The 21,764-nt window shown below is 37.6% G+C and overlaps 1 protein-coding gene across 1 annotated transcript in view; it reads left to right on the top strand.

Moving 5' to 3' along the window:
• The window catches only part of LNX2 (ligand of numb-protein X 2), a 75,851-nt gene that overhangs the window by 28,399 nt on the left and 25,688 nt on the right, over positions 1-21,764 (top strand). The window contains exon 2 of the mRNA XM_011999972.1: positions 10,452-10,958. Coding sequence (XP_011855362.1) covers positions 10,552-10,958 — 407 coding nt within the window. The 5' untranslated portion in view covers positions 10,452-10,551. The remainder of the gene's footprint in view (positions 1-10,451; positions 10,959-21,764) is intronic.

Below are 21,764 nucleotides of genomic sequence, written 5' to 3'. Positions count from 1 at the left end.
CCAGCCTGGGCAACAAGAGTGAAACGTCATCTCAAAAAAAAAAAAAAAAAAAAAAAGTTTCAGACAGCAGAGAGTTTCAAGTAGAGAGACGTCAGTGATATTGAAGAGAGATAAAGTAGTGTGCGGGTCTGAGACGAGCCATTAGGTTTAGCAGTTAGACATTCATAACCACAGTGAAACCAGTCTCAGTGGCTGATGGAGGTAGAAGCCCTTTTAGGTAAGGAGTTGACAACTGCAGCATGGTATTTTTCAAAACTATTGGAAGTGAAATGGAGGTGAGGGAAAGGGTAACCATTGTAGAAGAATGGTGTGTTTTTATTTTTAAAGTGGATAAGACATGAATGTTTTTGTACACGATGGGGAGAAAGTTAGAGATTGAAGGAAGATGAGATAAATGACAAAGGCTTCCAAAGGGATGAGCCCAGGTGGAGGAGAAACTAGCTTTTGGAAAGGAGAGGGAGAGATATGACAAAAGAAGAAAGGAATTAAGGATGTAGATAGATGCAAATCATAAACCTGTAAACATGGGGGTGAAAAATGTTTTGTTAATGGGGTGGAATGCTGTCACCTCTGATTGTCTCACTTCCTACCAAAATACAAGATTTCCCCTTTTCATATAGCATATTTTCTCAAAAGAATTGTCTATACTCTTAACTCCTCCCTTCCAATTCTCACTTGAACTCAGTGTCTCCATCAAAACTATTAAGGTCACCAATGAATTCATGCTTCTAAATCCAGTGCTTAATTCTGAGTCCTAATCTTATTTTACTTGCTTACGGGATTTGACACAGTTGATTATTTCTTCCTCCTTGGAACACTGTATCTCTTTCTCCGTACAATACTCTCCTAATTTTCTTCCAATCACAATGACCACTCCTCTCTGCCTGGTCCTCTTCATCCCCCAGAAAGGTGCCAAGGCGGAGTCCTGAGTCAGCCCTTCTCTTTGCTGCTTACACTCATCCACATTCTTTTAGGGATCTTCTTCAATCTGATGACTTCTCATACCATCTTTACACCAGCGTCTCCTAATTTATATCATCTTCCCAGTCCTTGTCTTTGTACTGGACTTGTGTGTGCAACTGTCTATTCAGTGTCTCTTAGAAATCTAACAGGCAGTCCAAATTTTACATATTCCGACTTAAGCATACCCATTGAACCTGCTCTCTTACAAACTTGTGCATTTCAGTTATGCTAACCCCATCTTTTCAGTTGCTTAGATCAAAAATCTTGGTGTCAGCATTCTCAGCAAACTATCGCAAGAACAGAAAACCAAACACCTCATGTTTTCACTCATAAGTGGGAATTGAAAAATGAGAACACTTGGACACAGGAAGGGGAACATCACACACCGGGGCCTGTTGTGGGGTGGGGGGATAGGGGAGGGGTAGCATTAGGAGATACACATAATGTAAATGATGAGTTAATGGGTGCAGCACACCAACATGGCACATGTATACATATATAACAAATCTGCACGTTGTACACATGTACCCTGGAACTTAAAGTATAATAATAATACAAAAAAAATCTTGGTGTCACCCTTGACTTCTCCCCCTCCCATCAGCCCATGAACACATTTTATTAATCAGCAAACCATATTGGTTCTACCTTCAGAATATATCTAAAATTGAGTAATTTCTCACTATCTCGACTATGTTCATCATGTTCAATCTGCCACCATCTGTGGCTCAGAATATTTCAGTAGGCTTTTAATTGCTCCTGCCTTTGACCCCTTCAGATTATTTTCAGCATGGCAGCCAATGATCTGTTAAAATCTGACTCAGAGTGAAAACCAAAGTTTTTAAGGCCGTATAAGATTTAGTAAGCCCAGTTACCATTCTGACGTCTTGTCTTCTCTGAGCTTTCTTCATTTTATCTGTGCTCGCCTCCTTACTGTTCATTGAACACACCAGGGACATTCTCGCCTCAGGGCCATTGTACCTATCGTTTCATTTGCCTGTAACAAACATTTTTACACCAGATACCTGCATGGCTTCCTGGTTACGCTTCTTTTTGGTTTTAAATTCAAATGCCACCTTCTGAGTGAGTTCTTCCTTGATCATGCTGTTGAAAATAGCTGTCCTTTGACTTCCCTACCTTGCTTTCTTTTGCTCTCTAAAACTTTTCAGCATCTAAAATACTGCATTTCATTTCTTCTTGTATATTGTCTATCCTCCACACTCCACCCTCTCCCCCATCCCACCCACATGTTAACTTCACAAGGGCAGGGATTTTTGTCTGTCCAGTGAACACTGTGGCTCCTCTCATACCTCTGTCATCCTTCGACTTTTATGTATTGTGTGAGACTTGTGAATTTGGGGCATTATCCAATAATTACAAATTGCCCCAACTCGGCCGGGCGCGGTGGCTCACACCTATAATCTCAGCACTTTGGGAGGCCGAGGAGGGCGGGTCACGAGGTCAGGAGATGGAAACCATCCTAGCTAACACGGTGAAACCTTGTCTCTACTAAAAATACAGAAAAAATTAGCCGGGCGTGGTGGCGGGCGCCTGTAGTCCCAGCTACTCGGGAAGCTGAGGCAGGAGAATGGCGTGAACCCGGGAGGCAGAGCTTGCAGTGAGCCGAGATCGCACCACTGGACTCCAGCCTGGGCTACAGAGTAAGACTCCATCTCACCAAAAAAAAAAAAAAAAAAAAAAGAAAGAAATTGCCCCAGCTCAGCTGGCTGGTAAAGAGTGTTGCTTTTGAAGAAAGCCCACGTGTTGGAGGTACTGGAGAAGTCTTTCTTTTTGGAGTAAAGTTCTTTCCACAGCAGTCTTTTCTCATTAGCAGAGGTTCATTTGGTGTTATTGGAAAGGTTTAGCGTGATATTTAATGTATGTCCTTTTTGAAATAATTTTCTGTAATTCTGTTCCCAAATTAAGGTAACACGATTTAGTGTAACTTTAGGAATTAGGCAGGTAACCCAGTTTGGTTTTTGCCTTCATCCTTTTGCACTAAAAAAACCTTTTTCATCATGGCTTAGGAGAATTTCAAAATTAGGAGAACAAAAGGTGAAGGGCATTTAAAATTTTAAATTTTCTATTAGCCACAATTTGACCTCCCTTATATAGAGTATTTAAAAGATTAAACTTATCAAAAAAAAAAATGAGCAAATACTGAGACCAAAAGGTAAATATACCAGTAAGTGTTTTGTTATATATAAACAGATACAGAATCATGTTTTAGAGCTAAATTCAAACTCCCTCTGTGTGTGTATGTGATTAATTACTGTTTAAGCAAAGCCAATAGATTATAGTTATAGCCAGTAGTTTATAGAATAAAATGTATGTGACGCTCCCATATGATATGGTAAATATTTCCATGCAGCTAAATATCCAGATATACTTCTTCCCATAGGAAATGGCTCTGGGGAAATAACTTTATTCCAGGAAAGACAGACTTCTATAGCAAGGCTCAATCAAGCATTTTTGCATTTTCAGTTTTTGCTTTTCCAAAAAGATTCTTGGTTATTGACCGGTACTTCTTGTGAAAGAAGGGTTTTAGAACTCTTCGATGCTCTGTATCAGTCATTTACCTCTGTTTCATTCATTGAATCCACAAGGTCAAAACTATTTTCACAATGCCTTTCTCACTCTTTTTTGCACAAATGTCTAGTAGAATTTTCCAGACCTCACATGTGAGTTCATGACAGATTAAAAACAGAAACATATATGAGACTCCAGATTTACAAAAATGTAAAATAATATATTTCTTCTCACTATGTTTTTTATTTTGAAAAAAGTTGTTTTCCATAAAAATGTTAACCTACTGGGTTTTTTTATTAACATGGATATTTGAATTTTTATTACTAATGTAATAAATACAGACTGATAAAAGCTGTTTGGGAACTTCAGTAATTTTTTAATTAAACTTTTTAGTTTGAGATAATTGTAGATTCACTTACAGTTGTAAGAAGAAATAATACAGAGACATCCCATGTACCCTTTATCCAGTTTCCCCCAATAGTAGCATTTTGCAGAACTATAGTACAGTATCACAACCAGGATATTGGCATTTATACAATTTCCGTTGTCACATAGCTCCTTGTGTTACCCTATTATTTGCCCCAACCCTTCTTGATCCTTGGCAACCACTCATCCATTTCTATAATTTTGTCATTTCAAGAATGTTGTGTACATGGAACAATACAGTATGCAGCTTTTTAGCACTGGCTTTTCTCGCTCATAATTTTCTGGAGATTCACAGAGGTTGTTGTTTATATTAATAGTTCATTCCTTTTTATTGCTGAGTAAAATTCTATGGTATAGATGTGCCACAGTTTGTTTACCCTTTCATCAGTGGAGGTACATCTGAGTTGTTTTGTAGTTTCTGGCTATTACAAATAAAAATTGCTAGAAACATTCGTTCACAAGTTTTTGTGTGAATGTAAGTTTTCACCTCTCTGGGATAAATGTTTAAAGGTACAGTTGCTGGATTATATGGTAGTTGTGTAGTCTTTTAAGGAAACTGCCAAACTTGTCCAGAGTGGATAAAAGGATTCTGAAGTCAAACAAGTTTGACAGCACTGCTTTATACAAAAGCAGCTATCAAAGCTGATATGTGACATATACAATGAGAGAATTTTCTTGTGTCGATACCAAGTAAGGAAACTTTTTTCCCTTACCCCTTTGAAGATTAAAGGGAGTATTACCTTATTCTTTGTGCATTTGTAAATTAATGGGCTGGGTTCATATGTTGATTCCTTTGAAGTGCCACAAATGCACATTATTTCCTCATATATCAATATAGTTATACATATCAGGACTCTTTTGCATTTCAAGATCATGTATGATCCTGAGAACAATCTTTTTTAAATGCCTAGTATGGCCTAAGAATTGGGAATACAAAAGATTAAAAAAACTATTTTTACCCTCAAAGAGGAGGGGAGGCAGATGAGCAAACATGCACTGTAGGAATTGCTGAAGGGAAAATATGTGTAAAGGGCAGCAGGAACAGAAGGGAAGGGGGAGCACTCAAGAGCAGCAGGAGGCAGAATTTGAGCTGAAGCTGAGGAATGAGGAAGATGGGCCAGGAGGACTTGAGAGGGAGGGTATTCTTAGACCCCTGGTACCGATGAGTTAAGGGAACCACATCTGTTTCCTGTCTAACCTTTGGTGGTAACTCTTAGCTCATCATGTTTTTCCCTGGGCTGGATCTCTTAGGTTAGGGCCAGTGAAGACCCTTTAAATCTGAGTCAGGAGTAACATCAAGAGAAATGAACTGAATAATACATAGTTTTGGAGTATGCAAACTGATGGTGGAAAACCATAGTTCTTTCTGCGAGTCTTTGTGGATATTCTTATCCCTTAAACCAGGAAGATCAAGCATGTCAATCTTAACTGGAATTAGGTAGTAAACTCTCTTCCTATTGCACTGGCTATTTTTCAAGATATTATTTTAAATGTGTTGTAATAATCCCACCCAAGCTAACAGCTTCCTTCTCTTTACTATTCCAGCAATACTGTTAAACAGATTATACAGTTAGAAAAGATTCATATTATGCTACACTTTATATTTTAGGAAATGTTTGAGACATTTAACTTGTACTTTAATATTTCACACTGTTCACAGATATATGATATCTGAACTCAAGCATATATGAACATGGGCATATCCTCCTATATACATAGATGTAGTTTTGTTACCTAAACTTGCTAAGAGAAAGCATTATTGTCGCCCAGTTGGTCGTTCAACATTTATTGAGCTCCTCCCCTGTGGGAGGCTCACTCTTAGAGATGATAGTTCAGTGAGGAACCCCAATGTGAGAGTAGTGTAAGGCAGTACAGCCGACTTGCACACAGAGCAGAAAGAAAGATCTGCCTGAGCTGGGAGAAGAGGGGTGGAACTGGCACTTAGAGAGGTGAGGTCAGGATACCTTTCTCCTTACAAAACTCATACTCTAAAGCTTTCATGGAATATCTTTCCTATTGTGTTATTTTAAAGCCAGAAGGAACTGGGTTTATCTTCTTTCTAAGTAACTATATGCTATATGGCTTTGCACAAATAATAAAATCTGTCTGAACATTTGATTCTCTATTTTTAATAATAACACATTGCGCCTATGATTTGCCAGATACAGCAGTATATATGTGTGTATATATACATGTGTATATATATCTGAACTTATAGATGTTTTATATAGATATGTGTATTGCCTTATATATATAATTACATATAAGTATATACTTACATAATATATATTTACATATTATATGTAAGTACACTTGTGTGTTTATATATTTATATATACATAGGTACATATATGTGTTTATATACATATATGTATGTATATACTTACATATACATAGATACATATGTGTTTATATACATATATGTGTATGTATATACTTGTATATACATACATGTATTATGTAGACATGTATATGCTTATATATGCATGTATACATATATGTGCTTACATATACATATGTGTATATATACTTATATATGTATTTACATGTATGTGATTATATATACATATATGTGCTTATATATACGTGTATACATATATGTGCTTATATACACGTATGCATGTATACTTATATATGCACATATATACTTATATATACTTAAATACATATATAATTATATAAGTCAACATAAGGAATAAGTGTATATATACACATATACATATATAAACACATATATGTATCTATGTATATATATACACTTATTCTTTATGTTGACTCTTTGAGATAGACCACTGTTACTAAATGGGAACATGTTAATTTTCCTCATGAAAAGTTTTGATAAAATGAAAATAACTGAAGTTATTTAGAGATTTAGAAAGTAGCTAAAATATAATCGTCTTAAATACTTTCTTAGTCATCATGTGGGAGGCTAGGATTGTATTTTTCTTGAGGAAAAGAAAAATTAGAATAAACACTATCACAAAGAGGAGTAAAAAATAAGTGAATATTCTTGCTAATTGGTAGTTCTTGTTAATTGGGTAGGAAACAAGAATCTGCAGAAATTCCGTATTAAAATACCTAGCTTGAACCCGACTGTCTGGCTGAGATACGTGATGTTTCTCTCCTTAATCTCATGCACTTAGCACTGGCATATTAAAAGGTATGATGCTCAAAGGGAGAAGAGCATGAATTATAAAATGCGAGAAATATTTGGTTTATTGATGTTGGTATTGATGGGAGTTTACAGGCTGCTAGTATTATTTTTATTTTTTTATTTTTATTTTATTTTATTTTTTTTTTTGAGATGGAGTCTTGCTCTGTTGCTCAGGCTGGAATCCAGTGGCACCATCTCAGCTCACTGCAAGCTCCGCCTCCCGGGTTCACGCCATTCTCCTGCCTCAGCCTCCTGAGTAGCTGGGACTACAGGCGCCTGCCACCATGCCCGGCTGATTTTTTTTATATTTTTAGTAGAGACAGGGTTTCACTGTGTTAGCCAGAATGGTCTCGATCTCCTGACCTCATGATCCACCCGTCTTGGCCTCCCAAAGTGCTGGGATTACAGGCATGAGCCACTTTTTTTTTTTTTTTTTCCCTGAGACCAAGTCTCGCTCTGTCACGAGACTGGAGTGCATTGGCATGATCTCTGTTCACCACAACCTCCACCACCTCCTAGGCTCAAGCAATTCTCCTGCGTCAGCCTCCTAAGTAGTTGGCACTACAGCCACCCACCACCACGGCCAGCTAATTTTTATATTTTTAGTAGCAATGGGGTTTCACCATGTTGGCCAGGCTGGTCTCGAACTCCTGACCTCAAGTTATCTACCCACCTCAGCCTCCTAAAGTGCTGAGATTACAGGCGTGAGCCACCATGCCCACCCTTGCTAGTATTATTTTATTAGTTCTTAAAAACACAAGTTATTTGAGGCCACCTGTCCCGCCTGAATCCTATGCCACCACCTCCTAATTTATGGCAGTTGTTAAATCTGTTAAAACATTAATGTTGTTTTTCTTTTAAAATTTTTATTTATTTAGAGACAGGATCTCACTTTGTTGCCCAAGCTGGAGTGCAGTGGTGCAATCTTGGCTCACTGCAGCCTCAAAGCCCTGGGCTCAAGCAATCCTCCAGCCTCAGCCTCCCGAGTAACTGAGACTACAGGCATGCGCCACCACGCCTGGCTAATTTTCTTACTTTTTATAGAGACAGGGTCTCACCATGTTGCCAGGCTGGTCTCAAACTCCTGGGCTCAAGGGATCTTCCCACCTCAACCTCCTGAGTAGCTGGGACTGCAGGCACATGCCACCATGCCTAACTATTTTTTTGTTTTTTTTTTCTGTAGAGACAGGGTCCTACATGTTGCCCAGGCTAGTCTCGAACTCCTGACTCAAGCAGTCCTCCCACCTCAGCCTCCCAAAGTGCTAGCATTACAGCTGTGAGCCTCTGCACCTGGCCTACTTTAACGTTGTTTTTCCAATGAATACTTTAAATAAATAAGGAAATACATATATGTGATTGGAGAATTTTGTTATTGAAATAGAAATGCTAGTGGCCTCGACATGGTATCCTACTCTTAAGGTTCTTGTTGCAGGCACGTTCAGTTCTAGAATTCCCCTCCCCTAAGTGTGTTTTCTTTGCCACACAGTTTTACCTGCTTCATATTCCCTGAATGTGCTGTGTACCCTCAAGCCCCTGCAACTTAGCTGATGCTTTTTTTCACCCAAGATGCCCTTGTCCATTTTTTCTCTCTGGCTGATACTTCCTGTCACAACTCAGCAGTCCCATGGTTTTTTTCCCTTTTGAAATTATTTCCGGCCACGAAGCCAGAGTTAGATGCCAATTCTTTTCATGTCTCTCCATATTCACATAACACCCTGTGCATAACTTTCTTAGAGTACTTACTAAATTAAATTTTAATAATGGGTTTTAACTGTCCTCTCCCTACCTCTTCTCTCTCGATATTCAATGTTTGGTACATTCTAGAGGCTCTTCTTAAGTAAATATTTACAGAAGAAGAAATACAGAGCTGCTGCCTTTGGAGTTGAATATTTAATCCTGATCCTTCAGCAGCAGGAAGATGGAACCCATTAGATGAGGGGAGCATTCCTGGCTAGGCTCGCACTGCCCTGGAGGAGGCTGTTGTAAGAGTTATACTGGAGGGCCGGGTGCGGTGGCTTACACCTGTCATCCCAGCACTTTGGGAGGCCAACTCGGGTGGATCCCCTGAGGTAAGGAGTTTGAGACCTGCCTGGCCAATATGGTGAAACCCCATCTCTACTAATAATACAAAAATTAGCCAGGTGTGGTGGCAGGCACCTGTAATCCCAGCTGCTCAGGAGGCTGAGGCAGGAGAATAGCTTGAACCTGGGAGGCAGAGGTCGCAGTGAGCCAAGATGGTGCCACTGCACTCCAGCCTGGGCAACAGATCAAACTTAAAAGAGTTATAGTGGAGAGGGCGTGCGTGCGCAACACACACACACACAGCTGCTTGAGTAAGCGAGCCCAAATCGAAGTACAGAATACTATGAGGTGAAATTGAAATGTATAACATATCTTATTTCTTTAATTGAATTTTGGCAGGTTTTTTTCTTTTAGTGGAATAAAATAGTATTGTACTTTTCAACGTTTGCACTGTTATTTATATATGCTATGCAGATGTATCTTTCTATAATCTGTTACATAGGGAGAGAGTATTCAAATCATACATATTTTGAAATTCATTTTTTCCCCTAGTGCTGAGCAAAGGTCATTTATTATTATTATACTCTTAAGTTCTAGGATACATGTGCAGAACTTGCAGGTTTGTTACATAGGCGTGACACATGCCATGGTGGTTTGCTGCACCCATCAACCCGTCATCTACATTAGGTATTACTCCTAATGCTATCCCTCCCCTAGCCCCCCATCCCCTGACAGGCCCCAGTGTGTGATGTTCCCCTCCCTGTGTCCATGTGTTCTCGTTGTTCAGCTCCCACTTACGAGTGAGAAAATGTGGTGTTTGGTTTTCTGTTCCTGTGTTCGTTGATTCTGCGTTATCCTTGAAACTACATTTCAAAGACACAATCTTTGATATTGTACTGTAAATGCATAAACTCAATCAGAAGCAAAGAAGCATGTCTAGGATGACTTGCAAATGTATTATATACCTCAAACAGCATTACTATTAGCACTATTAATTGGCTTTAAAACTACCATTGAACAGTGACATATTTGGGGATTTCAGTCAGTAAAATGAATCGATTGTTTCTTATATCACACTATATAATATATGGTGTCTTTAGCTTTCATCAAAAGTTGTTTTTTTATCAAGAACTTGACAGTGGGGTCCAGGCACAGTGGCTCACACCAGTAATCCTAGCACTTTGGGAGGGCCGATTGCTTGAGTCCAGAAGTTCAAGACCACCTTATGACTCATTTATTACCTGATTGAACCTTTAATTTTTTACTAGAAAAAGCTAACCAGTAATATTATATTGATACTTTTAACCTACCTTGATTGATATAAATTACCTTTTTTAATGTGTTTGTTTTGCTTATCTAGAAAAACACACCTTGACGTTAGTCAGATACATCACTGTCTGTTAAAGGAAACCAAGCCTGAAGTGGAAGTCTAACACATGAGGATGCAGAATTGATTCAAAATGGAAACAACAAGTGATGAGATGTCGTCTGTGGAACAGACCTCCTCCTCTTCTCTAAACCCCCTGTGTTTTGAATGTGGCCAGCAGCACTGGACAAGAGAAAACCACTTATACAACTACCAGAATGAAGTGGATGATGACCTAGTCTGCCACATTTGCCTTCAGCCTCTGCTGCAGCCACTAGACACACCCTGTGGACATACATTCTGCTACAAGTGCCTCAGAAACTTTTTACAAGAGAAAGATTTCTGTCCATTGGACCGGAAAAGACTTCATTTTAAGTTGTGCAAGAAGTCTAGCATTCTAGTTCATAAACTCCTAGACAAATTGTTAGTTTTATGTCCATTTTCTTCAGTGTGCAAAGATGTAATGCAACGCTGTGATCTGGAGGCACATCTCAAAAACAGGTAAGCAAAAAATATGAAAGAAGTAACTCCGGATTGTATAAAAAGATGGTTGAAATGAACATAAAAACTTGTTTAAAACGAAACAAACCAAAGCACTAGTAAGTAAATGGGCAAATCAAGTACAGAAGAGATACAATAAATAAGTTGTATGGAACAGTATTTAACATTATTTATCAAAAACATGAATACAAAAACTACAGTGAGGAAGTGCTATTTTATACCTGTTAATATTTTTGCTGCTGTAATATGAAACCAATATATTCAAATGGATGACAGGATATTATGATAGATTCTTTTTATAAGGCAATTTGGCAGTTCGTTTTTAAAAACTGTATAACTGTATATCTTTTATCTAGCATATTATCCTAAGGAAATAATCTAAAAGAAGAAAAAATTGTATGTAAATATGTTCATTGCAACATTGTGCATAGTTTGTGCATAGGTAAATTGGAATCTATTATTTAAAAGTGGGGAAGGGTTAAGAAATACTATGCATATAACTCAGTGGGATATTATGCAAGCAATAAAAATAATTTTGTTGCAATATGGAAATAAATACATGATTTTATTTGCTAAGATCTTTTGAAGATTCTGGGTTCGGGGACTAGACTGAACAAGAACTAGGAGTTGGAAAACTAAATATTTAGTGGAGATTTCTGTTCTGATAAAAGCTTTTTAAAAGGTTAAGTAATTTATTTAGCTGTTTGGTGAGTTTTATGATTTGATTTTGGTGAAAGACTTGATCTTTAACTTAGGAAGAGTTAACAGTATAAGTCATTTGTGTAGAATCACATAAAATGGCAGAAATAAATACTGATTTCTAAATTTCAAGTTAAGCCAGGTGTACAGTATAAATCTGCAGTAATCTCGAGTACTGTGAAAAACAATGCATACTACATCATACTAGACTTAGATGTAAGAGTGTAAGTCTGATATAGAATGGCTTGCTATTACACTCACACATAAAATCATAGACTTGAAGGAGATTATCTAATCCCCCTCATTTTATGAATAAGGAGACTGAGTCATAAAAATTTAGAGTTAGCTAATGCTGTAGTTAGACTCAAGCTTTACCGTTCTTGTTTACTATTCTAATAAAAGGTTTCATTCATGTGCACATGAAAGACATTCATTCTGTATCAACAAATTGTTGATATTTATTTCTAAACATCATATTTAATTAAGACATGAGAAACAATGGAAAAAACCGAGATGTTATTAAAATGTTAGAAACATTTAGATTTATAGAGTGCTTAAATCTAAATTTGCTGTCTAGAACTAGGAGGTAACATAGAGTAGGATAGACAGACTTTTGAAAATGCGTGTAATGGCCGGGCGCGGTGGCTCAAGCCTGTAATCCCAGCACTTTGGGAGGCCGAGACGGGCGGATCACGAGGTCAGGAGATCGAGACCATCCTGGCGAACATGGTGAAACCCCGTCTCTACTAAAACAATACAAAAAACTAGCCGGGCGAGGTGGCGGGTGCCTGTAGTCCCAGCTACTCAGGAGGCTGAGGCAGGAGAATGGCGTGAACCCGGGAGGCGGAGCTTGCAGTGAGCTGAGATCCGGCCACTGCACTCCAGCTCGGGAGACAGAGCGAGACTCCGTCTCAAAAAAAAAAAAAAAAAGAAAATGCGTGTAATAATGTAGCGTTACATTTTTTTATATCTTCTGTAACCAGCAAGCATAGAATCTGAACATGATGGCAGAGGCCTCCTGGAAACTGATACTGGTCTTTTGAATATACTAGTCTGAGTCAGGACTAGTTACGGCTGAAGAATGTTTCAGGCTGCTTCTTTCAGTAGAACTGTTCTTTTCAGGGTATAGGCTTCTTTTCTAACTTTTATAAACATCAGTTATGAGATGTTAGAGGAACTGAATGAAGTGTCAGTTCAGTTACGACTTTGAGAGCTGAAAGATAACAGTTTCACAGATTTTTAGGAATATTCCTTTAATTAACATGCATTCAAGAATTTCATTTGCAATGGAAGTATTGCTAGTGTTTCTTATCAAACCATTTGTAACGCGAATGTTAAAAACCTTGGGAATTGCCGACTGCCCTTTCATTTACATGTTGGTAAAGGCTAAGCAGTTATTCCAGTTGAAGGTTTCATTTTCCAGGTGTGCTTATTAATATCGAAGTTACCAATTTTATCATTTCCAAAGTATTTTAGGCCTGTAATATGAAAGATACAATGAAAAGATGGATGATTGGAAAAGGTGGTGGTTTGCCTGATACAGCCAGCTAAGAGTGATTATTGAGTATATAAATGTAAAAAAATTATAAAATGTAATATGATTTTTATATGCCATTTGAACAGATAGTGATGAACAGCCTGACCTTTCTCTATTCTCTTGAATAAGAATATTGAAATTAAGGTAGAAATGTATATTATACAACATTGAACCCTAAATAATGTAGTTCATTTGTTTATTCAGCAAATATCGATAATCTGCCGTGTGCCAGATGCTTTTCTAGGTGTTGGGTAGTCTCTGCAAGTTAGAATCTAATGCTGGGTTGTAGATTTCTTTAGAAACAGAACCATGTCTTTAGTCTTTCAGTTTATTTGCCCAAAGTTGACAGTCATCTCATGTTAGTCCAATTAAATTGTTGATCTATGTTGCAGTTATTCATTGCTGAGAAACTAACCACCCCAGACGTACTAACATAAAACAACAAGCATTTGTTGATTATGTGAGTCAGGATGCAGACAGGATGCAACAGGGATGGCTTGTCTCTGCTCTCTCTGTGTGTGCCACAGCTGGGAAAGAGCCAAAAGCCAGGGACTGCAACAGTTGTAACTGGAGAGTCTACTTCCAAGATGGTTTCTTCATTCACATTTCTGGCACCTTGATGGGAACGACTCGGTGTGTGAGACTTGTCAGCGGGAGAGGCTACAGGTAGCCCTTCCAGCATGGCAACCTCAGGGTATTTAAAATTCTTACATAGTGGTTCAGTGTCTAGTAGGCTGCATGGCCTCATATGATCTAGCCTTGAAGTTGCCTGGCATCCCTTCTCTGTTGGAAGCAGTCGTGAACCCACCCATATCTAAGGAAAGAGGACATAGGTTTCACCTTGTGATGGGAAGTCAAAAAAATTTGCAGCTATACTCTAAAACCAACATAAACTGGCAAAAAGAATGATGTTATGAGGCGCAGAATATGATTACCATGACTATTTGTGGCTTCTCGGTATACAAATCTCACTTGTTAGAAATTCATAAGTCTGTAAGTTTCATTGAAATTCGCAGAATTTTAGCATCAGCAACAATGAGTCATTGTATAAAAGTTGCATGGCTGTCATGTGCCTTTGCTCTTGAGCTTTTAGGGTTTACAGGAATCTCTTAATTATTGGTAGAAATAGAACATTAGCAGTAGTTTGCATAAATTTGATAATTTCACATTTAAGTTCACCTTCCTATTTGAATGAAATTCTGTTCTTAACAAATGTGTTTTGATTTAAGAAGAGCAAACATTTTTCTCCTATGGATAAAATATTTATGAAAGATGAATATTTTTAAATAAAATTACTATTTTTAACTGATTACATATGAGTGAAATCTGAACAGAAATAAAGCCTTTGAAAAATATTCCACATGTTGTACTAAATATGTAACATTTTAATCGTTTCTTTGAAATTCTGCCAAGAAACATCAGCTATATAGCATTCCTCCTACCTTCTACCACTCGTCTCCAACCCACCCTTAACAATTTAACATTTAAGGCTCTGGTAATTGTAAGTGCTAATTGTTGCTGTTGTTGTTTCTAAATTGTGTGTTTGTGCCCTAGTTTATGGCAAGGTTCAGAATTACTTTTCTTTTCCTCTTAAAAATTACAATTTAATGCCATTATAAAAAGTTTACAATAGAAAACCTTTAAAGAACCTTCTTTCCTTGCTGAGACCTTTTCTTGTTCATGAGATGGTTATGAAACCTTAAGTTCAAGTTTGTTCAACCCATGCCACATGCAACCCAGGAAGGCTTTTGGGATTTTTTATTTTTTTCTTTTTTAAGCTCATCAGCTATCTTTAGTGTTAATGTATTTTATGTGTGGACCAAGACAATTCTTCTTCCCCGTGGCCCAGGGAAGCCAAAAGATTGGACACCCCTGCTTTAGATGATGGTCTAGGAAAATAGAAAAAAAAGGGATCAGGGTAGGCTGAGGCATGATTGCACTTTTAAATTCACAGTTTAACTTGGAGGGAAGTTTGTGTTTAGCACATTGTTATCGGTATTGTTTTTTCATGTATAGTGTGAAAAAGCAGATAATATGTATTTACAAGTCATGTATATGGTAAGGGTCTGGTATCCAGAATATATAAAGAACTCTTAGAAATGAAAAGATAAATCCAATATTAAATGGGCAAAGGATTTGAATAGATGTTTCTGCAAAGATGTTCAAATGGCCAATAAGCACGTGACATGCTCAACATCATTCGTTCATTTTTACATTGGATTATTTGTCTTTTTTGCTAAGTTGTAAGAATTTTCTGTGTGTTCTGGATACTAGGCCTTTATCAGATATATGATTTACATATATTTTCTCCCATTCTGTCAGTTGTCTTTGCACTTTCCTACATCCTTTAAAGAACAAATAAGTAATTTTTATCAAGTTCATTGTTGTTTGCTTATGCTTTTGGTGTCATATCTAAGAAAACATTGCCCAATTCAAGGTCACAAAGATTTACCTGTATGTTTTCTTCTAAGAGTTTTCTAGTTTTGTCTCTTATAATTCAGTTTTTGATCCATTTTGAATTAATTGCAATGGAAAATCATAATGTGTATTGTTCAATCCTTTAAATTTTATTGAGGCCCTTTTTTTGTTTTGTTTTGTTTTGTTTTGTTTTGTTTTGTTTGGAGACATCATCTCACTCTGTCACCCAGGCTAGAGTGAAGCCGTGCAATCTTGGCTCACTGCAACCTACACTTCCTGGGTTCAAGTGACTCTTGCGCCTCAGCCTCCTGAGTAGCTGGGACTACAGGCACACTCCACCACACCCAACTAATTTTTTTTTTTTTTTTTTGGTATTTTTAGTAGAGATGGGGTCCTGCCATATTACACCAGTCTTGTCTCAAACTCCTGAGCTCAGGTGATCCTCCACCTAGGCCTCCCAAAGAGCTAGGATTGCAGGTGTGAGCCACCATGCCCAGCCTTGATGCCTTTTAAAAAATGGCCTAGCACATGGTCTGTCTTGGAAAATGTCCTGTGTGTACTTGGGAATAATGTGTATTCTGCTGTTAATGGATGGAGTGCTCCATATCTCTATTGGGTCTAACTGGTTTATAGTGTTAAAGTGTCTATTTTCTGGTTCCATGTCTAGTTGTTCTACTAGTATTGAAAGTCAAGTATCAAAAGCTTTATTGTTGATTTGTCTGTTTCTCTGTTTTGTCATTTTTTTACTTATGTATTTTGGGGCCGTTGTTTGGTACGTTTCTGTTTATAATTGTCTTATCTTGTTACGTTTTTCTGTCTTTTGGTTTATTTAGGTCTTGGAATCTGAAGTGTGTCTATTGTAGACAGTTGGATTATGTTTCTTATAGCCCATTCTGCTAGTCACTGACTTTTTATTGGGATGCTTAATTCATGTAATTTAATGTAATTACTGATAAGGTAGACTTTACACTTGCCATTTTGCTGTTTGTTTCTATATGTCTTATTTCTTTTTTTCCTCTTCTTCCGTTTGTGTTAAATATTTTTAATATGCTATTTTAATTCCCCTATCATTTCTTTTAATTAAAATTATTTTCTTAGTGGTTATGCTGGGGCTTACAGTTAACATCCTAGTTTGTAACAGTCTAGTTCAAATGAATACCAGCTTCATTTTCACTAATGAATTAGTCAGGGATCTCTAAGGAAACAGAACCAATATATGAGAAATTGGCTGACGTGATTATGGAGTCTGAAAAATTACACATTCTGCTGTCTGCAAGCTGGCAACCCAGGGAAGTCAGTAGCATGATTCAGACCTTCTCAGTCAGAAGGTCTAGAACCAGGAGAGCCAGTGATCCCAGTCTGAGGGCAGGAGATGAGATGTCACAACTCAAGCAGGAAGGCAGGAAAATAAGGAAGGAATTTCTCCTTCCTCCACCTTCTGTTTTCTTCAGGCACTCAAAGGATTGAACGATGCAACCACATTGGGGACGGCAATCTACCTTACACTTTTCAGAGTCCACTGATTCACATGCTATTCTCAGCTAGAAACAGCCTCACAGACACACCCAGAAACAATGTTTAATCTGGATACCCCGTGGCCCACTCAGTTGACACATAAAATTAACCATCACAAGTAGTATACAAAAACTTTCATTCTCTCTCCCCTCCTGTGTGCTATTATTGTTACACAAGTTATATCTTAACACATTATATGCCCATCAACACAGAATTATTGCTTTATATGTTTTTCTTTTAAATCAAATAGGAGTAAAAGAATTATAAACCAAATAAAATAATACTGTACTGACGCTCTTCATTTTTCACATGAACTCGAGTTACTGTTTAGTGTCCTTTCACATCAGCTGATGGACTTCTTTTAGTGTTTCTTGCAGGTTAAGCATGCTACCAACAAACATTTTGTTTTTACCTAGGAATGTCTTAATTTCTCTTTTATTTTTGAAGTCTGCTGGATAGAGACTTCTTGGTTGAGAGTTTCCTCTCCTTCTCTGTCTCCCCTTCCCTCAGAACTTTGAGTCTGTCATCCCACTGCCTTCTAGTCTCCATGGTTTCTGAAGAGAAATCAGCAGATACTATTGAGGATCTTTTCCTTGTGATGAGCTGTTCCTCTCTTACTGTTTTTGAGATTCCTTATCTTTGACTTTCAACAGTTTTATTAGGAGGTGTCTAAGTGTGTATATCTTCTAGTTTTCCTACTTGGAGTATATTAAGCTTCTTGGATGTGTAGATAAATGTTTTTCATCAAATTTGGGAAGATTTTGGCCATTATTTCTTCAAATATTCTTTCTGCTCCTTTCACTCTCTCTCCTTTTGGAACTCTCATTATGTATATGTTTATTCTCTTAATAGTGTCCCACAAGGCCATGAGGTTCTGTTTTTTTTTTTTTTCTTCTTTCCTGTTCCTCAAACTGGATAATCTCAATTAACCTATCTGCAAGTTTGCCAGTTCTTTCTTCTGATTCATTTCTGCTGTTGAACTTCTAGTGAATTCTTTTTTCTTTTTTTTTGGGGGGGGGGGGTTTGTTTTGTTTTTTGTTTTTTGTTTTTTTTTGAGACAGAGTTTTGCTCTTGTCACACAGTCCGGAGTGCAATGGTGCAGTCTCAGCTCACTGCCACTTCTGCCTCCCGTGTTCAAGCGATTATCCTACCTCAGCCTCCCAAGTAGCTGAGATTACAGGCGTGTGCCACCACACCTGGCTAATTTTGTATTTTTAGTAGAGATGGGGTTTCATCACATTAGTCAGACTGGTCTTGAACTCCTGACCCCAAGTGATCCACCCGCCTTGGCCTCCCAAAGTGCTGGGATTAAAGCACCCGGCCATGCATTCTTTTTCATTAAACTTTTTAACTCCAGAATTTCTATTTGGTTCTTTATTATGACTTAATGTTTCTTTATTGATATTTTCTTTTTGATAAGGCATCATTCTCATATTTTTCTTTAGTTCTTTAGGTATGGTTTCCTTTACTTCTTTGAACATATCTAAAATAGCTGATGTAAGTTATAGTCTGATAAAGCTAATGCCTGGGCTTCCTTAGGGACAGTTTCTGTTGGCTGCTTTTTTTTTTTTTTTTTCCTGTGAATGGGCTGTACTTGTTTCTTTGCGTGTTTCTTAATTTTGTATTGAACAGTGAACATTTTAAATAATATAATGTGGCAACTCAGATAACTAGATTCTTCTTCTTCCTAAGAACTTGTTGTTGTTTGTTTGTTTGCTACGTGACTCTTATGAACTAATTCTGTAAAATCGCTGCTTATTTTGTGTACTGGACAGCTAATGATTGGACCAATAATTCTTTAAATGCCTGAGATAAAAAAAAAAAAAATCTCCCCATCTTTCATAGGGGTTCTGTGTGCATGGTGGGACACGCAACACCCTCAACACTCAGGCCACTGACAGCTCCACCTTAGCCTACACACACAGTCCTGAATATAGCTGAACCTCTGTGGATGTTTCATTCCCTGACTCTTCCTTTTAAACATTCTGGTTAGCCTTTTATTTGTCTTCAGGCAAGCACAATCTTCAGCAATTACCTCTGATTTTTTTTTTTTTTTTTTTTAAACAAATGCTAAACAAATGCCCCCAGTGAAAAGGAAGTTTGCCCTGGGTGAGCTCTGAGTCAAGTCAAGTCAAGACAGACACACAGTCATGCAGGAAGCAAGTATAGGGGGAAAAAAAATAGAAGAAAAAAGACAAGCACACAATAGGGGAAGCATAGACAGGTCAGTTAATAACAGATATCTGGGAATGGGGCTTTGAAGGCTCTCCAGTCTTTGAAGGCTCTTCCAGTGTCAGCCAGCCTCCTGATTTCCACTGTGATGTGGGCTGTTGCTTTTCCAATATTCTGGGGAGGTGAGGATGGGAATAGGGTAAACTCAAATGCCACAAAGCTCTCTTTTTTTACTGAGAGTCAGCCATTTTTCTTGAACAAATGTTCTCCCGACTGCTATAATTCTTTGGCTAATTTCCAGAGTTCAGAAATGGTTGCTTCTGACAATTTCTTCCAGTGTTCTTACTGCTTTTATGGAGGAGAGACTTTTCAGATATTCTTATTCTTAATTCACCATTTTCACTGACATGACTTGAATTTTTGTTTATTCCCTAGCTATTTTTATCATTTTTTCTTGATTCTGAGGTGCTCACGTTCTTTCAGCGTCATTAAATACCTGGCATTGTACAGTGGTTAGTATGCATTGTTTTATTTTGTTCCTGCTGCACCACCACCCCCGCCACTACTAATGCTAATACTACTGACAATAATAGAGTGTGTTGTTACACCATGTGTTTCCTAGTGTGAACTAGCTCATATGCAGTTGTTATCAGGGAATGATGTCACTGTAGCATACATCAAATTAGTCCATATGTAATTTTTCCTTTATGAGGAGAGCCAGAATAGTGGGAATAGAAGAATAACCTTCAGCAGGAAAGGAAAAATCCCTATTTGGGCCTTGGCTGCTGCAAGAGCATTTTGATTTTATTTTAAGAAAATTAAAAACCACACCTACATGTCCAGATCCCTCCCTCAGGAGGTGCAGCCCTCAGCCCATGGCAGGTCGCACTGCCTCAGCAGCCCAGTGTCTCAGAGCCCCGCTTACCTCTGTATGCTCTCAGCATGTGCCCACCTTAGTCTAATTAGATGTCGCATGCTGTTCTGTTGTTTTTATTTGTTTTTGATATCCTCTGTACTAGTCTCCTGCTACACTGAGTCACCTGCCTGAATAAACCAAGTCACCTCCCCCAATGCAATTTCAGTTTGTGTTCTTAAATGCTCCATTTCCAAAGATGGATAGGTTTTTGTTTTTGTGATTTCTGTTTTTTGGTGATCACTAAGACCCTTCTAGCCCCAACGTTCTGTGATTGTGTTTCTAGGTACAAGTTTTTGGAAGAAATTCAATTTATATTTTCCCAAGGCCTAGAAAAAGAATACCATATGAATGAATTTAGTATGATACACTGGAAAGAACAGAAGCTAGAAGCCTTTGAAATCAGATCTGAGTTTGGATTATGGCTCTGCAGTTTAATAGCTGTGTAAGGTTGGCTTAGTTGGTTAAGTCTCAAGTTTCCCATTTGTTAAATGAGGATAACAGAGTAATTGTGAAATAATGAAATATGAAATAATGTATATAAATGAATACATTATATACATTTAACGAAATAATGTATATAAAAGTTGTTATATAAGTGATTGGCACAAATTAGGCACGCCACAAATGTTGAGTTTGTCGTTTCTCTTTTAGTTCCAAGTACTTGCAGCTCGAGGGATGATGGCTCTGAGTTGTCTGTAGTCATGAGCTTTTTTCTGTCCAAGCCTGCTCTGATCTACTCATTCCCTAAGTTTTTTTTTAAATGTAGCTGTATTGAGATGTATTTCACATATCATAAAATTCACCTATTTTATAAATTCATTATAAATTGCCCACTTTAAATAAATTCACTTTATTTAAAGTGTGCAATTCAGTGCTATTTAGTGTATTCACAGAATTATGTGACCATCATCACAATCCAATTTTTAGAACATTTTCAGCACGCCTAAAAGAAACCCAATACCCATTAGCAGCCATTTCCCATTCCCCGATACATAGGTTTGGAGTGTCTATCCCAACTCTTTTTTTCCTTTAAGCCCTGTTGCAGTTTTTTTGTAGAATGCATATATTATGTTAAAAGAAATGTTTGTCGTATAATCTGGGCTTTTGCCCTTATCAGTGAAAGTGTTCTTTCCAAGGTTGCCTTCTAATTGCCAAGTCAACCAACACTTTTTGGTCCTTATTTTATTTGCCATTTCTGTGGCCATTTGCACTACTGGTCACTTTTTGTTATTGTTGATACACTTATATCCCTGGTTAAGTTTCCACTCTTTGTCTCATAATCTCCTTCTCTCTAGTTGTTCAATCTTGTCTACTCAGCTGGTCCATCTCATTTAAATATGGATTTTCCCAAAGGTGCTATCTATAGCCTTCCTCTTCTAATGCTGGGTGACACAATTTTTCCGTATTTTTACATGATATCATTTTAAATATTTTTCTTTAGTTCCTGTTAGCAGTTTGCTGTCTCACTAGGAATGTAAGTATACCTGTTACTTTATCTCTCTAACAACTGTAGCTTTTCCTTTTAAAAGTTATTTTTGTGTGGCCGGGG

This window comes from Mandrillus leucophaeus, unplaced genomic scaffold (assembly GCF_000951045.1).
Source record: "Mandrillus leucophaeus isolate KB7577 unplaced genomic scaffold, Mleu.le_1.0 Scaffold61, whole genome shotgun sequence".
Classification (NCBI taxonomy): domain Eukaryota; kingdom Metazoa; phylum Chordata; class Mammalia; order Primates; family Cercopithecidae; genus Mandrillus; species Mandrillus leucophaeus.
This window is presented reverse-complemented; position numbering and strand designations above follow the sequence as displayed.